Source organism: Benincasa hispida, chromosome 10 (assembly GCF_027475165.1).
Source record: "Benincasa hispida cultivar pf3 chromosome 10, pf3_genome.v1.1, whole genome shotgun sequence".
NCBI classification, from domain to species: Eukaryota; Viridiplantae; Streptophyta; class Magnoliopsida; order Cucurbitales; family Cucurbitaceae; genus Benincasa; species Benincasa hispida.
Window position 1 is genome coordinate 26,107,418 of NC_143487.1, and position 15,289 is coordinate 26,122,706.

At 36.1% G+C, this 15,289-nt stretch overlaps 1 protein-coding gene across 2 annotated transcripts; it reads left to right on the top strand.

Moving 5' to 3' along the window:
* Window positions 1–6,418: 6,418 nt before the first annotated feature.
* EMB1030 (Alanyl-tRNA synthetase, class IIc) lies at window positions 6,419–14,156 on the top strand. Of its 2 annotated transcripts, none has more exons than XM_039045304.2 (13): window positions 6,419–6,748; window positions 7,286–7,384; window positions 7,491–7,699; window positions 8,885–9,063; window positions 9,404–9,482; window positions 9,922–10,056; window positions 10,175–10,324; window positions 10,531–10,641; window positions 10,746–11,663; window positions 11,855–12,127; window positions 12,552–12,761; window positions 13,161–13,318; window positions 13,489–14,156. In XM_039045304.2, exons 1-13 carry the CDS (start codon window positions 6,607–6,609, stop codon window positions 13,823–13,825), a joined length of 3,000 nt encoding a protein of 999 aa, XP_038901232.1. In that variant the 5' UTR covers window positions 6,419–6,606; the 3' UTR covers window positions 13,826–14,156. The 2 variants fall into 2 exon arrangements, with proteins under 2 accessions (XP_038901232.1, XP_090162126.1); XM_090306000.1 differs by having other exon boundaries at window positions 6,493–6,748; window positions 7,269–7,384.
* Window positions 14,157–15,289: the final 1,133 nt, after the last annotated feature.

Genomic DNA, 15,289 nt, shown 5'->3' on the forward strand with positions numbered 1-15,289 from the left:
TTTTTAATAACATTAGGCTCTATCTTTCTTTTGTTTTCTTTTAATAGCATTAAGCTCTATCTTTCTTTTATTTTCTTTTTGAAACAATATATTGCTTTTCTTTTCTTTTTAGTGTGTGATTCTTATTGTAATTTTAATGATGTTTGTATACGTCATGTACATCAAAGTCGTTGGAAAGGATTCTTTTTTCAGTCGGTCGGAATCAACTTGTGCTTACCTTTAAATGGGGTGTCGTTGAATGCTTTTCATTTTCTCACAATTGATCAAAATTAGTTCAAAGCTTCGTTGTTGGTCGAAGCTTTGGCAATCTTTTATGATTCACTGATGGTTGATTGAATGCTTCTTTTTCTGGCTTAGGTGGGTTGTAAGTCTCAGTCTATTTTTCGTTTGCGTGTATGGACTAGGTTGAAATTATGGGTTATTTTTTTCTTGTCAAAAGATAAATTTTTCTAAATCAGCTCTTATTATCTCACCAAATATTTCACTTTCTTCCCAGTCTTTTTTGCAGCAATTTTTCGATGTTTGCTTGGCTGATAAGTTGGGTCTTTATATACCATAGTACTGAAAATGTGCTAACTTACTTAGCTTAATTCACGACCATTCCTAGATTTTATATGTTTATTTAATGATATTACAGGTCTTGATCCTCTAGGAGGTAGAACAGAGTGTTAGAGTCGAAACGGTGCCAAAACAAAGCTCAAATTCATCAATGGGGAAAGAAGGAAGAAAAATGACCAAAGTGCCCCATAGAGCCAGTGCAACAGTGTCGCACTGGATGCTTTTTCCTATGATTTTGAGAGTTTGAGAGAGTTTCACTATGTCGCCCTGTGGCACCGCGACAATACGAAGTTTGACAGAAGAGGGCATGCATGTGCAACGTAATGATGTTGCGAAAGGTGCAACTTTGTGCTTTGACTAGGGGGTCGATTGCTCCTTGGCGCAGATGCAGCTGCGTGTATATAATGATTTTAATCTGATGTCACTGATTATCACGTCGTTTTTCCTAATTCTACTCTCCATCTTTTCCTTTCTACTGTATTAATTTGTGTACTCGTTTGGGACTGAAGGAAATCGATCATGAGGATTTCCATGAGCAGTGGAAAGATCATTCCAAATTACAATCATATATGAACTTTACAAATTACAGTCATAAACGAAAACATACGGTTATGCATTCATTACAAAAATTATAGCATGAAAATACAAATAATCAAGGAAAAATCTACACACATTTGTCGATTCATTGCCAAGCTCCTTGATCACGAATGCTCAAACACAACAACCATGAACGCTTGTCCAACGCGACCGCTACACTACACGAACACTGCACACTCAAACTCAGTGATCGCCTCGGTCACGAACACCCCAACAACACGAACAACCTCCACAGAACCTCAACGTTGTCGAGTTGAGTATGACACCACCAAGAAGGCTACCTTGGTATTCTCGGTGTGAGAATCCAAAGGGTGGACTCTGTGTGGACTTGGTTTAAGGCAGACAACGAAGGAAACAAAAATTGTGTAAACGATTGAGCAAGTGGGAGATGATTGAACCTATCGTATAGGTCGATGCCCAATCGTTTAGCAAAAGCTAAGCGATCGTTTAGCTCATTGTTTAGCTGCGTGTTTGTCGCCTACAAATAGTACACGATCGTTTACCTTAGTCAAGCTGTCGCTTAGTAAATCCCATTTACTTAACAACTTCCGTGAGATTAATTTTCGAGAGAAAATTTTTAAAAAAAAATTCAACATTAACCTTACTAAAATTAGGAAAACAATTTTCATTTTATCTCACGGTTACCATGAAACCACCAATAACCTCCCACTCAATTGGCTATTAGAGAAAAAGAATTAATTATCCAATAATTAATGTTATTATAAATATAAATGATAACCAACTTATCATACTATATTTATAAGCTATAGTTTTAATATTTAATCTCATGAAACATATAAACCATAGCTCTTTTTCTATTCTATGGCACTTAATGTAAATCTCATTTACATTAATCCTCCACTAGATGTATCTCATACATTATACCGATCATATCATATATAATCGAATTACTTTTTGTCAATTTGAACATTTCAAATCAACACCAAGAACTGATCCTCAACTGAATCCATTGAGCTACCTAGGCGACCTTATGGACCTGTAGCTCGAAGCTCCAACGATACATGAATAACTGACTAAACTCTTTAGTCACGGGATCCACCATCCGTTAACTATCAGGCACTCCACCAAAGACTGACAACTGAACTTTCCTTACTACAGATATATTATATGTTCATCTTAACCAATCAACAGTGCGACAACCCTTCATAGATCGCTCGTAAGTACAACTCGGCCAATAACCATTATGCCTCTGGAGTTACATCTAACTCCTTAAGTACCACTAATCCCTCTAATGAACATAAGTCATAGTCCTACTATAACTGAGTCCTCTCTTCCAAAGAGAAGCTATGACCACTATGTTCAAGCCCCAGAATCAACCCTTAAGGGAGCAATTTCTCTACTTATCCCTGCTTTAGGAAAGGAGTGAATTCTATATTGTGGATTGAGTTCCCAACTTCTAAATTAGACAAGTCCCAAAAAGGTAGGCATGTTGAGTTGGCAATCTGGCCACTCTCACTCATACTAATCAAAGGACCGCCTTCAAAGGCAGAAGTTTCCAAAACACTTAGGATTGATGTTATGTCACCTATGGTCGTTTAGGTTCATATAAGCCTCTAGTATCAACGACGTTATATACAGAGTCTAGTCACCTCGTGATCGAGTCTTAAACAAACTCTTTGTATAGGACATCCCTACTCGCACGTCTCCACATGAATGGTCAGGATCTACCATCTGTAGTAATTTACAACACTTGCAAACCTCTACAAAGCGGGCCATATCCGTAGTGTCACCAGGATTAGGTATCCCACCTTAATCTTTATACTACAGACCTATTTAGGTTATCACTTAAGGTATGATCCACTTGTATATCACATATACATACTTAAGTTCACATAAGATAACCAAGGAGCTTTGTTTATTGGATATGAGTAAATGCCAGAATGAAATAACAATTATTTTATTCATCAAACAATGTGTAACATTACAAACAACAAGACTCTGGGAGAATTAGGACACCAATCCCAATAGGGGCTTCATCAACTTCATTATTTTGGGTTTCTAAAATAATTAGAGGCTAAGATAAGGGTTATCTATCTTAAATTTAGAGATTTTTTTGTTTCTAATCTTTGTAAACTTATAAGATTGTAACTTGAACTCCGTTGTAACTTTCTGGTTTGAGGACTTTTCTTCTTGAATTTACTCTTCAATTGATTGTGTTTGGGATTATTTGACAAATTAGCCATGCATATTCGATTGATTGCCTAAGGTCGTTGTCTAATAAGTAATCGTTAGTTACTAATCACTAAGAGGCAAAAGATTAAGCTAGGTTGTGTGTTGATTAGGGATTCCATTCAACTAGTATTCTTCTAACTAATCTTGGGTGAAAATTCATATCGAGCAATTAATTAGACAATGAAAATTGGTTGTTTGTCTTAACATACCCTTGAACTTAATACTTATTAATTCCATGTTTAGGAGGATTCTCATATAGCATGTGTTTAATATGAACCTAGCATTCTAATGGAGATTGATATAGCTTAAACTAGAATGTTGCATGCTTCTCCTTAAAGGACTAATCGATGATTAAGTGAAAAAGATTAGGAAAGATCTTATTAATGCTCAAGCTAGATGCTTTGTTTAATTGATTTTAACACTTGCAAATCATTCCTTATTAGCATTTACACTCCCACTTCGTGCAATTTAATTTTCATGCTTTTACATTTTAATTCGCAATATCAAATAACAAACCTTCCTGTAGCTATCGTACTATAAGCATTTAGAGAAATCGATCATCTCTCTATGGTTTGACCTGTTACTACGCTATACTATCAAGTTTGTGTAGGCACGAAATAATATTTAATTTGATCGATGTGATTCGACACCCTTTTGGGTAGATCATTTACCTTCAAGCTTCTCAAAAAGAAAGAAAGAAGATTTTGATTTTATTTCAGAAAGGGTTTGGAATCTGTCCACAATTGAAAAACCCCTCTTTTCGATAGCCAGAAAGGATATTCTACTTAAAAGTGTTACACAATCTATACCTCTTTACGCTATGGGATGTTTCTGCCTTTCCAAGCAAATTTACACAAATATTACTCGAGCTATGTCACACTTTTGGTTAGACTTCTCTATTACCAAGAAAAAAAATCCGTTGGTTAGCTGGTCCAACTTATGTAAATCGAAGAAGCAGGGTGGCCTTAACTTCAAAGATATTGAGATTTGCAACCAAGTCCTTTTGGCCAAACAAGCTTGGAATATCTTGATCAATCCTCAATGTTTGCTATCTCAAATCATAAAGGTTAATTATTTTCCTAAAGGAGACTTCCTTCATGTTAAAATGGGTTCTAATGCTTCTTTTTTCTAGAAAAGTATAGTTTGGGGTCGTGCTCTACTTGTCAAAGAAATCAGATACCAAGTTGGTGATGGCCAAAGTATCTCTGTTTTTCAACACCCTTGGCTCCCTCGTGAATCTGACCTTCAAGTCTATCTCTTCAAACCCATCGACTTTCAACTGGATAGTTGATGGATTTATTGAAAAAAATCGTGGTTGGAATATTTCTAAACTATAGGCTTTTCTTATTCTTGAAGATGTTCAAACTATTCAATCCATCCCTCTTAGGAGATCTAAGAAAGATTGTTGGTTTGGAAATACTCTAAGAATGGTTTCTATAATATTATAAGTGGTTATCGGCTTGCTTATTTAATCAAATTCCCAGCTTCTCAATCAAATTCTTTTTTAATCTCATCTTGTTGGAAGAGAATATGGGATATTAGAAATCATAGCAAAATAAAACTTTCATGTGGAAAGCTATTAAAAATTTCTTACCAATTAGAAGCTGCTTATTGAGTAAAGAAATTCAGTACTCTGTCTCATGTCCTTGTTACAATCAAAAGGTTGAACATGCCCTCCTCTCCTGTATCCGGCAAAAGGTAATATGGAATTTACTCCAAAAAATTTGAGATCTCACTTTTTCCAAATAAGCCACTAATTGATGTTTAGATTCGATGGAGTTCTTCTCTAAATTCCTTCGAGCCATCTTTTGCTTGTACTGTCAGTTGGGCTCTTATCGAATGACAAAAACTCTATTGTTCATGGGAATTCAGTCCACAGTGCTTTGAACAGATCCTCTAGGATTTCCTCTTATTTTGAAGAATCTTAGATGAAATGGCCAAACAGTACTAAATCTTTTCATCCTCTTCTTGCTCAAGCCTTAAATGCTCGATACTGGTCTCCTCCACCTTCTGGTTTTCTAAAGCTCAATGCTGATGGAGCTTGGAAATCAATACTCTTTTTCAAGCATAGGTAAATGTTGAAGGTGTTGTCATAGCTGCTATAGGAAGAAATGTGGGCTATTTTCAAAATTCAACCCAAATGGAATTTGTCGCAATATGCCATGGCCTCTCGCTTGCGATTGATTTGAGTTTTCTTCACCTCATAATTGAATCAGATTCTCTTATTGCAATAAAATCCCTGAAGAACTGATGCCTCTTCCCAAATGAATCAAGCACATGGATGGATGAAGCTGTTAGAAACCAAGGTAATATGAGATTTCTTTGTCCCACAATGGTTAGAATGGGATGACCAATATGATACTGACTCTCCCCTCCCAATAACTAGCTTTTGGGTTGTGGTTCTCCAAGATGCTTAAGTACCTAATAATGGTATCAGAGCCGGTTGTCGATGTTTTGGAGTGGGGTGTGGCTGAGTAAAGTACCATCGGAGTAGTCGTCGGGACGTCAGCTTTCTAGGATGAGGTATCCTAAAGAATCAAGGTAGTATGTGAGATGCATTTGTCCCACATTGGTTAGAATGGGATGACCATTTTGGGGCGTGGTTCTCTAAGGTGCTTAAGTACCTAACAGAAGCTTCAAAGTCTCTTTGCCAGCTTTTAACCTTCACATTTTGTCACACTCCAAAAGCTTGTAATAATTTAGCTCACTCTTTTACTTCCTTTGATTCACGCTCGTTTCCCTCTTTTTTATGGACTGAGTTCTTTTCTTATTGGCTCTCCTTTCTAACCTAAAATGACTCTATGCCTTAGTTCCTCCTTTCATAAATTTTAAAAAAGTAAACTTAATCTCCAGATCGCGAGGTGGGTAGTAGCTATATCAGAGATTAAAAAGTCCACTTAAACAAATCCGTTATATTTAACATTTTGTTAATATAGAGGGATCCATTAAACCTAATTTAAAAAACTTAAGGACTAAATTAGATTAAATGCACCTATGATAGCTTATTATTATTTTTTAAAGTTGGAATTTCAAAGTCAAATAAAATAAGAACACACACATGGAAAAGAAAATAGAATTTTGGAGATGAGTTTTGTGGTCTCATGGTACCCACACTTCTAATTCGCTTCCTCAGTTGGAGCTTCCAAAATGTTTGGTCCTCTCGATCAAAACTTATCTTTTTCTTTCTCACTCTCGACTCAACCTTTATAAAAACCTCACTTCACAATTCAATAGGATAAAGCTTTTTCAGCAACGTCAATGGAGTTCAGCTTGAAGCTCCCAAACCATCTGCCTCCTACTTATCCTCACAATTCTCTTATTTCACTTCAACGTTCAAGCTTGTTTGGCGATAAACATGTCTCCTTTGCTCCACCCAGACGGAAAGTTATGTTCTCTTCCGGTACTTCTCCAACTTTGTTCTACCCTTTCCAATTTACATCTCCAGCAGTAATCTGGAGCATTCTTTCAACCCATTTGAGGAAAGCCGTGAAATGCAGTGTAGCGCGTTGGATTCTTGTTATGCAAAATCCCTTGTTTGTTTTGAGTGTGTTAACTTCATTTCTCTTCTTCTTTGGTGCATGTCAGTGTCTGTAACTTACAACCGATGTCTATATCGTATTTTGTTTCTTTAAATTATCTGATTCTGATTGTCTTGATTACCCTGTTTCAAATGAGCTCTTGCCCATGTAATTTAAATCCATTTGATTATAGGATTCACCAAGAAGTAACGTAGCTGCAAGATGATCGGGCTCTGTTGCCCTTCTCTTAACATTGTGATTTTCTGATTCCATAATTCAATCATCACAATTTTATGTACATGTTGAAATATAGATGCCTCAACATGAGTCTGATACTTCTATTAGGATCCTTGACTCTTTTTTTGTGTTCTTCTGGCTGACTTATTATGTTCTGAATATCAGCTTTCGGGATATTACAGGCTATATTACAAGGAATTCTGCTCCTTTTCCTTCCACCAGGCACTGTCACAGATATTTTCTTCCGAAAGAAGCTCGGGGCACACGACTCAAAACACCAAGTATATCAGTCGGTTTGATTAATTTTTTTAATTTGGGATTCAAATGTATTGACGGTCTTTTAGAACCTTCATAGAGTTCTTACCTTTTGGCGTTTGACTATTTCAGCATCTGTGAAACCAGTGAATGAGGAATTAGTAGAGGATAAGTCTAAGGATCTCTCAATTAGTGGGGATTCTATTCGTCGACGGTTTCTTCAATTTTACGCTTCCCGTGGACACAAGGTTCTTCCTAGTGCTTCTTTGGTACCTGAAGATCCCACAGTGTTATTGACAATTGCAGGAATGCTTCAATTCAAGCCTATATTCCTTGGAAAGGTATGGCGAATATTAAAGAAGACTGGAATATTCAACCTTGAACTTTTTAATTTGCATGCGGCATTCTTTTATTAATAAAGACAGCAATAGTCAGTTGCTCATTGGCCATTCATTCTGTCTTTCAACAACGGAACCTAGGCTCTGGTGTAATGTGGTTAAGGTCACTCTATGGGGGATATGTCTAGGGAGGAAAAATATTAAGGGGGCTGGATAGTGAATTTTGTTATTTATGGAATATGTTTTGCACTGTTTCCTCCTCCTGAAACACCTTACATAAGAATTTTTGTAATTCCTTCAGTGATCATCACCATAAAGAGAGATTTTTGTAATGTCTTTGGTTTGATGTTTTCTCTTAGTATTAGTGAAAGCTTGCTTCTCACCCAGATAACACCAAAGCCATAGCAACTTTTTAATGACATGACGATTGTACACTTGCTAGGAATTTTATAGTCAATTGATCCAAGCTTTGGGTTTCCTTCTCCTTGTGGTAATGGGATGGCTTATCTAGATATATGTTTATTTTAGTTTTAGAGCTCATTTGTAACCTTCGTTGTAAGATATTGACTGTCAACTTCTTTTTATTCTTTTCTTTTTTAGAAAAAAGAAAAAAATAATAAAAATGGTGTCTTTTACATTTTATTTCTTTGATATCTCATAGATATTATACAGTATATTCTCTTTCGTGTTTGATCCAAAATGCAAATATCATAACTTAAAGAATATATACTTTAGAACTTTAATAAAATTATACATGTGTGCGTATCCTGAACATTTTTGAAACTGGTGTCATGTCTTTCTTACATTGTCTCCTGTATCTGGGTCTTAGAAGAGGAACTTGAGAAGCAACGGTACTTTAAATAGCCTACTATTAAAATAAGAGTTTAGCTTTTGTTTTTAGACTATTCACCGTATAAATTTCAAAATAAGGCACCAAGGTTGTGTACAATATTCACCTTGGGGTAAAAGTATATAACTTTGATTATATCCCGGAAATTCTTTCCTTCATTATCTCTATTGAGCTTTTTTGAAGTTATCATTTTCTCTTTCTTTCTTGACTCCTTTTCTATTGTTGGATTATATTCTTTAGTTGTTTATCTTCCCGAAAGAATAATTGTTTATGTTAAATCTTGAGCTAGTTTGAATTCCATAAGCTTCAACTTCTTCTTCATTGTAACCATCTTTCAGGTACCTAGACTGGTGCCTTGTGCTGCAACTGCACAAAGGTGCATACGTACAAATGATGTGGAGAATGTTGGTCGAACGGCTAGACATCATACGTTCTTTGAGATGCTTGGAAACTTCAGTTTTGGTGATTACTTCAAGAAAGAAGCAATTAAGTGGGCATGGGAGCTGACAACCATCGAGTATGAATGAATAATCACAATGTTTGTGGATTCCAGAAAAAGCTGAAAACATTTCCAAGCTCAGTTATAATTGAAGCATGACCAGATTTCTCGTCAAACACATATTCATACTTCTGCTGATTACATACAAGCTCAAAGTTTCTTGAGCATAAAATTCTAGAATAGGAATATTAGCAAAACTTTCTCCATTTATCTACTAACATTTCTAAGTTAGCTGGACTAATATAGTGTGATCAATAAACATGTCATTGAGTTTAGTGCTTTAGATTTCATTGGATGATGGAGAAGAATTCATTTTATAAATTTTTTCTTGGTTTCTTTTTGTCCGTCCCCCCTCCAGATTTGGGTTGCCAGCCAACAGACTATGGATTAGTATATATGAAGAAGATGATGAAGCTTTTGCAATCTGGCATGATGAGGTTGCAAAATCGAAAGCTTTCAACTTGTTTTGTTTAGTGTATTTTATCCTCTTTCATGAAGCTTATGTCTCTATGATTGTATGTTTCTGTTCTTAAATAAACATTTTTTTCCCTCTTACTTACCTGTTCCGGCAACGTAAAGTTGTTCCTTGTGCAATGTAGTCTGTGACTGGTTATTATTTCTTTCTTTTGTGTTCTTTATGATGTCAAAAGCACTTGTAACCTACTCAACTTCTCTTCATGTAGACAAGTGTGCTTTGGATATTTTTCTCATTACTTGAAGTTCCTTGATGACAATTATTGTAGGATTAATGTATTCAAAATGTTCAATTATTCTTTCTTATTATCTGATTTTTTAAAAATGATTTAATTATGAATGTAGACAAAATAGGTTTAGAAATCTAGAAACCTTTAATATGCTTATCTGATTTTCTTCCAGGTAGGTGTTCCTGTTGATCGTATAAAGAGGATGGGTGAGGATGACAACTTTTGGACTAGTGGCATCACGGGTCCATGTGGCCCATGCTCTGAGATTTATTATGATTTCCAACCTGAAAAGGGGTATTCCGATGTTGTATGTAGTTTTTTCTTTCCCTTTGTCGATTATGTGGAAGGCTGTGAACTCTTTGTCTAGTTCATAGTAGCACTTCATTTTTCCACTAACTTGGAAGAGTTGATATATTTTTTTACAGGATTTGGGGGATGATACGAGGTTTATGGAGTTCTACAACTTAGTTTTCATGCAATACAACAAAAAGGATGATGGTTCCCTTGAACCTTTGAAACAGAAGAATATAGATACAGGGCTTGGTTTGGAGCGCATGGCTCGCATACTCCAAAAAGTATTGTATTTACTCATTGCAAAGTAACTTATAAAGTTCAACGTGAAGTTTCTATTTTTTCCTCACTCATTTTTGTTGGAAAAGTTAGTATTAAAACTTGCTGAACAAGATGGTCTTATATATCAAGTAACTCTGTATTATTTTATGTTGTAATACTTTGCTCTACCCATGTTGACCAACGTTTTCTGATTTCCATTTTCTTGCAGGTTCCGAACAATTATGAGACTGACTTGATCTACCCCATTATACAGAAGGCCTCAGAATTAGCAAATGTGACATATGACACTGCTGATAATAAATCAAAAACAAACCTTAAGGTATGTGTATCTTAGAAGAAACTACACTTGGGCTGTCATTCCACCTAGTTCCTTTTTCCATTGTAAAATTATATCATTACTTCAGTGCTTTTCATTGCTTCTAGATCATTGGGGACCATATGCGTGCAATTGTCTACCTGATATCTGATGGAGTTGTACCATCCAACATTGGGAGAGGATATGTTGTCCGCAGGCTTATCCGAAGAGTTGTTCGTACTGGTAGGCTGCTTGGAATAAAGGGGGATGGAAGAGGCAATATTGATGAGGCATTTACCCCACTTATTGCAGAAAAAGTCATTGCATTAAGCAACCACATCGACGAGGATGTAAAAGGTAGAGCAGGACGCATTCTCGAGGAGCTGAAAAGGGAAGAACTTAGGTTTGTACAGACCCTAGAGCGAGGAGAAAAGCTGCTAGAAGAAATGCTAGCTGATGCATTGGCGAGTGCTAAAGAGGGTGGAAGGGTTCCTTGTTTGACTGGCAAAGATGCATTTCTGTTGTATGATACATATGGCTTCCCGGTGGAGATTACCACAGAAGTTGCTCAAGAGCGTGGTGTAGTAGTTGATATGGAGGGTTTTGATATTGAGATGGATAATCAGAGGCGGCAATCTCAGGCTGCACATAATGTTGTTAAACTTGAAGTTGGAGAAGGTGCAGATATCATGGAAAATATCTCTGACACAGAATTTCTTGGATATGATATGCTGTCTGCTAAAGCAATCGTGGAGAGTCTTATTGTGAATGGTAATCCCGTTTCACAGGTAGCAGAAGGAAATGATGTAGAAATTTTGTTGAACAGGACACCTTTCTATGCGGAATCTGGTGGTCAGATAGGTGACCATGGTTTCATCTATAATTCAGAAGGTGAAAACAGTCAGAACGTAGTAGTGGAGGTAAAAGATGTACAAAAATCCGCGGGCAGCATATTTGTTCACAAGGGTACCATCAAACAGGGAGTTCTAGAGGTTGGAAGAGAAGTGGAAGCAGCAGTAGATGCAGAGTTGAGGCAGGGAGCCAAGGTAGCTTTATGGAAGATTTTGTAGACGAGTAGTTTGCACTATTTTGCTAAATCTATTATCATTTAATTCACGTGCTTGCCTCCAAAGAGAGTACACCAGGTCATTGTGTTATCACTCAGAAATCTTGTGCGTTAATCTTTTGGAGCAGCTTTTATGAGAAGCCCACCTGACTTGCTTTGTATTTTTTCTAGGTTCATCATACTGCTACGCATTTGCTACAATCTGCACTTAAGAAGATTATAGGCCAAGAGACATCTCAAGCTGGTTCCTTGGTCGCCTTTGACCGGCTCAGATTTGATTTCAACTACCACCGACCTCTTGTTGATGCTGAGATCATGAAAATTGAGGAGCTAATCAATGGTTGGATTGGAGATGCAGTGCTTCTTCAAACTAAAGTTATGCCTCTTACTGATGCCAAAAGAGCTGGGGCTATTGCTATGTTTGGAGAGAAGTATGGAGAAGAGGTTAGTTTCATACCATGTCTTCAAGGGTTAGTTTGGATCATTTCACAATTTAGGCACATCATCATTTACCAGAAGACAACTGGCTTGACCATATTGTAATGTAATCTAAATTGAGTTGATCTCTAGGAGAAACGAGCTGAAGCTTTAAATAAAAAAATTTAACTCTGGCTAAAGGAAGGATTCATTTTTCCCTCTCAAACAACACAGAATCTTATGGTGGTTAGCCAGAAATCAGCAGTTCATCTGAGTTTGATATAAATATATTTATCTGGATGAACTGCATGGAATGTGTTTCTTAACATTGATCTCTATTGTGTTATAAACAAGATTTAGATTTGTGTACATCAGTTATAGAGTTTTAACTGTACATAATTTACTATGAAGGACGTCCCTATCTTTGTACTGATATGTTATAGGCTTCTAGGTACGTGTTGTTGAGGTTCCTGGTGTATCAATGGAGCTTTGTGGTGGAACTCATGTATTCAACACTTCAGAAATACGAGGCTTTAAAATAATCTCAGAGCAGGGCATTGCATCTGGAGTTAGGCGAATAGAGGCCGTGGCTGGTGATGCTTTCATTGAGTACGTTAATGCCAGAGACTACCATATGAAGCGGCTGTGCACCATGCTCAAAGTATGATCTCACTTACATGCTTAAAGTTATGCGCCACTGGAAAAACTTCTTGAATTATTAGTTTTAACTTGATTGGTGAATAATGATATTAGTAGGTTGGAATGTCTTAAATCTGATATCTGGCAGTTCGAGCGACCAAATAAGGGAGTCTCGTCATTGACCCTAGGATTTAGAGAAATGTGTTATATAAACTCTCTAAACCTAAAGGTGGTGCCTCTGACTCTGTAATCTGAATTATTCTCTCTAGTAGTAAATTGTTCTCCCCCCGCCTGTGGATGTAGCTAACACACTGTTAGTGAACCATACAAATCTTTGTGTCGATTCTCTATTGTTTACACTTTCTGCCCATCTTTATTTATCAATTTCATAATAGAGAACTTCACTTTTCCCTGTGTTCAGGTAAAAGCTGAAGATGTTACGACCCGGGTGGACAATCTCCTTGAGGAATTGCGGATAGCAAGAAATGAAATATCTAATTTGCGTGAAAAAACTGCAGTCTTTAAAGCATCAAGCACTGCTAATAAGGCAATTCTGGTTGGAACTTCAAAAGAGATCAGGTGAACATAAACTTCACGAAGTATTCATTCCCATGTAGTCTGTCACTAGATAGACTGCCACATTGTTTAGTTAAACATCCAACTATTTATTTCCTTATTTCTTCATAAAGTTCTAGACATTTTGAAAACATTTTTCCAATTAACTTAACAAATGAAAATATCTTTCACAGGGTACTTGTTGAATACATGGATGATACCGATGCAGATTCATTGAAAACTGCAGCTGAGTTCTTGATAGACAATCTTCAAGATCCAGCAGCTATAGTACTAGGCTCCTGTCCGGGCGAAGGAAAAGTGAGTTTAGTTGCAGCATTTACACCAACTGTTGTTGATCTGGGAGTACAGGCAGGAAAGTTCATAGGATCTATAGCTAAGTTATGTGGTGGGGGAGGGGGTGGCAGGCCCAATTTTGCTCAGGCAGGTGGAAGAAAACCTGAGAACTTGTTGGATGCACTCGAAAATGCTCGATCAGAGCTTATCCGGATTCTGTCTGAGAAGGCAAGCTAGAACTCATCCGAATCGCAAACATGGAACACATTTGTGGGCACAGAACTTGTATCCTTGAAAATGTCTATGGGAGAAGGCAACAATTCAAATTCTTACATAACAGGAGCCTCCAAACTAGTACAGTACCCTTGGAAGAAGCAAGTACGTAAAATGTAATACATCACCAGTCAACTTTGAGAGTTTCTTGTTGCTCCATGATTCTTGATTCTTTGAATGAAGCTCTCATACGAATTTGGAAAAAGAGAGTACAAAAATGATGAACAACTGTCTCTGCAAGAACCAATGGTTATCCACTGTTTCACAAGAAGAATAAGTTTGTTTTGTGTTTAAATTGGGATTTTTTTAGTTGATTGAGTCCAAATTATTAATCTGTTTAACTAACTTTATGTAAACTAAAATTTCGATTTTTTTTTTTTTTTTTTTATAAAAAAAAAATATTAAATGTGAAAAGAAAAAGAAAAAGAAAACTGGAAATTCAATTGATTATTCACATATCATTATAACAAAATATTACAAAAATTATCTATTTACACCATCTAAATTTAGGGGTTGTGTCAATTTAAATCCCGAACTTTCATAAGTGTGAGGAAAGGGTTGTTGAGACTTTCAATTAAATGAATATTTATATTTTACCAATCTACACTACTAATATCTTATAGTAAATCAGGTCGAACCAAATCATAGGAAACTGAATTCAATTCACCTAGGCTAGATTTATTGGGGATTCAAATTGGCTAAATAAGAAAAATAAATTAAAATAAAAGATGCATAAAGAAAGAAACAAAATCTTACTAAGGTTTTTGATAATCAATTCAAGCATCCAAGCTTCCACTTATTCAAAAAAGTCAGATAAGTTTAATTCCCCTAGATATATTGATTATAACAAAACATTATTATAACCAACTCTGTTTATCTAGTTAATTGGGCACGAGTGTTCCATATCAAATTGACAATAAACAAGCACAATGAAAGACTAAGACAATCAATTAGGGGAAATAACTACACCTAAACAATTTCATTTCTCTTTTCATACAGTCTATCATGCAAGCTATGTAACAATGGAGAAATCATAGAAAACACATACGTGAGTCAACTCTTATGCTACTAAAATTAAACAATCATTCAAGACAATTATGGATCTTGAAATCATGCTTAGTAGTGATACAAATAATCAACACAATTGAGGAGTCAATTCAATCAACATAGAATCCATAAAATCTATTGCAATAGATGAAATAGAGGGTGAAAAAAATGATGAAAGCAAGTGGTCATTTGCTCAAAATGGCGACATTCACCATAAGTTTATGACATTAAAATCGAGGGAATGCTATAGAAAATGTGATAGCGTTGAGACACTAGGAACCCGTATTTCCAAAAGCAACTAAAACAATTATGTAGTTGAATCCTTTAGTGTCTAGATGCTGTCACCTCGCTAAAACAATTTTTATGACTCGGTTGCACAAT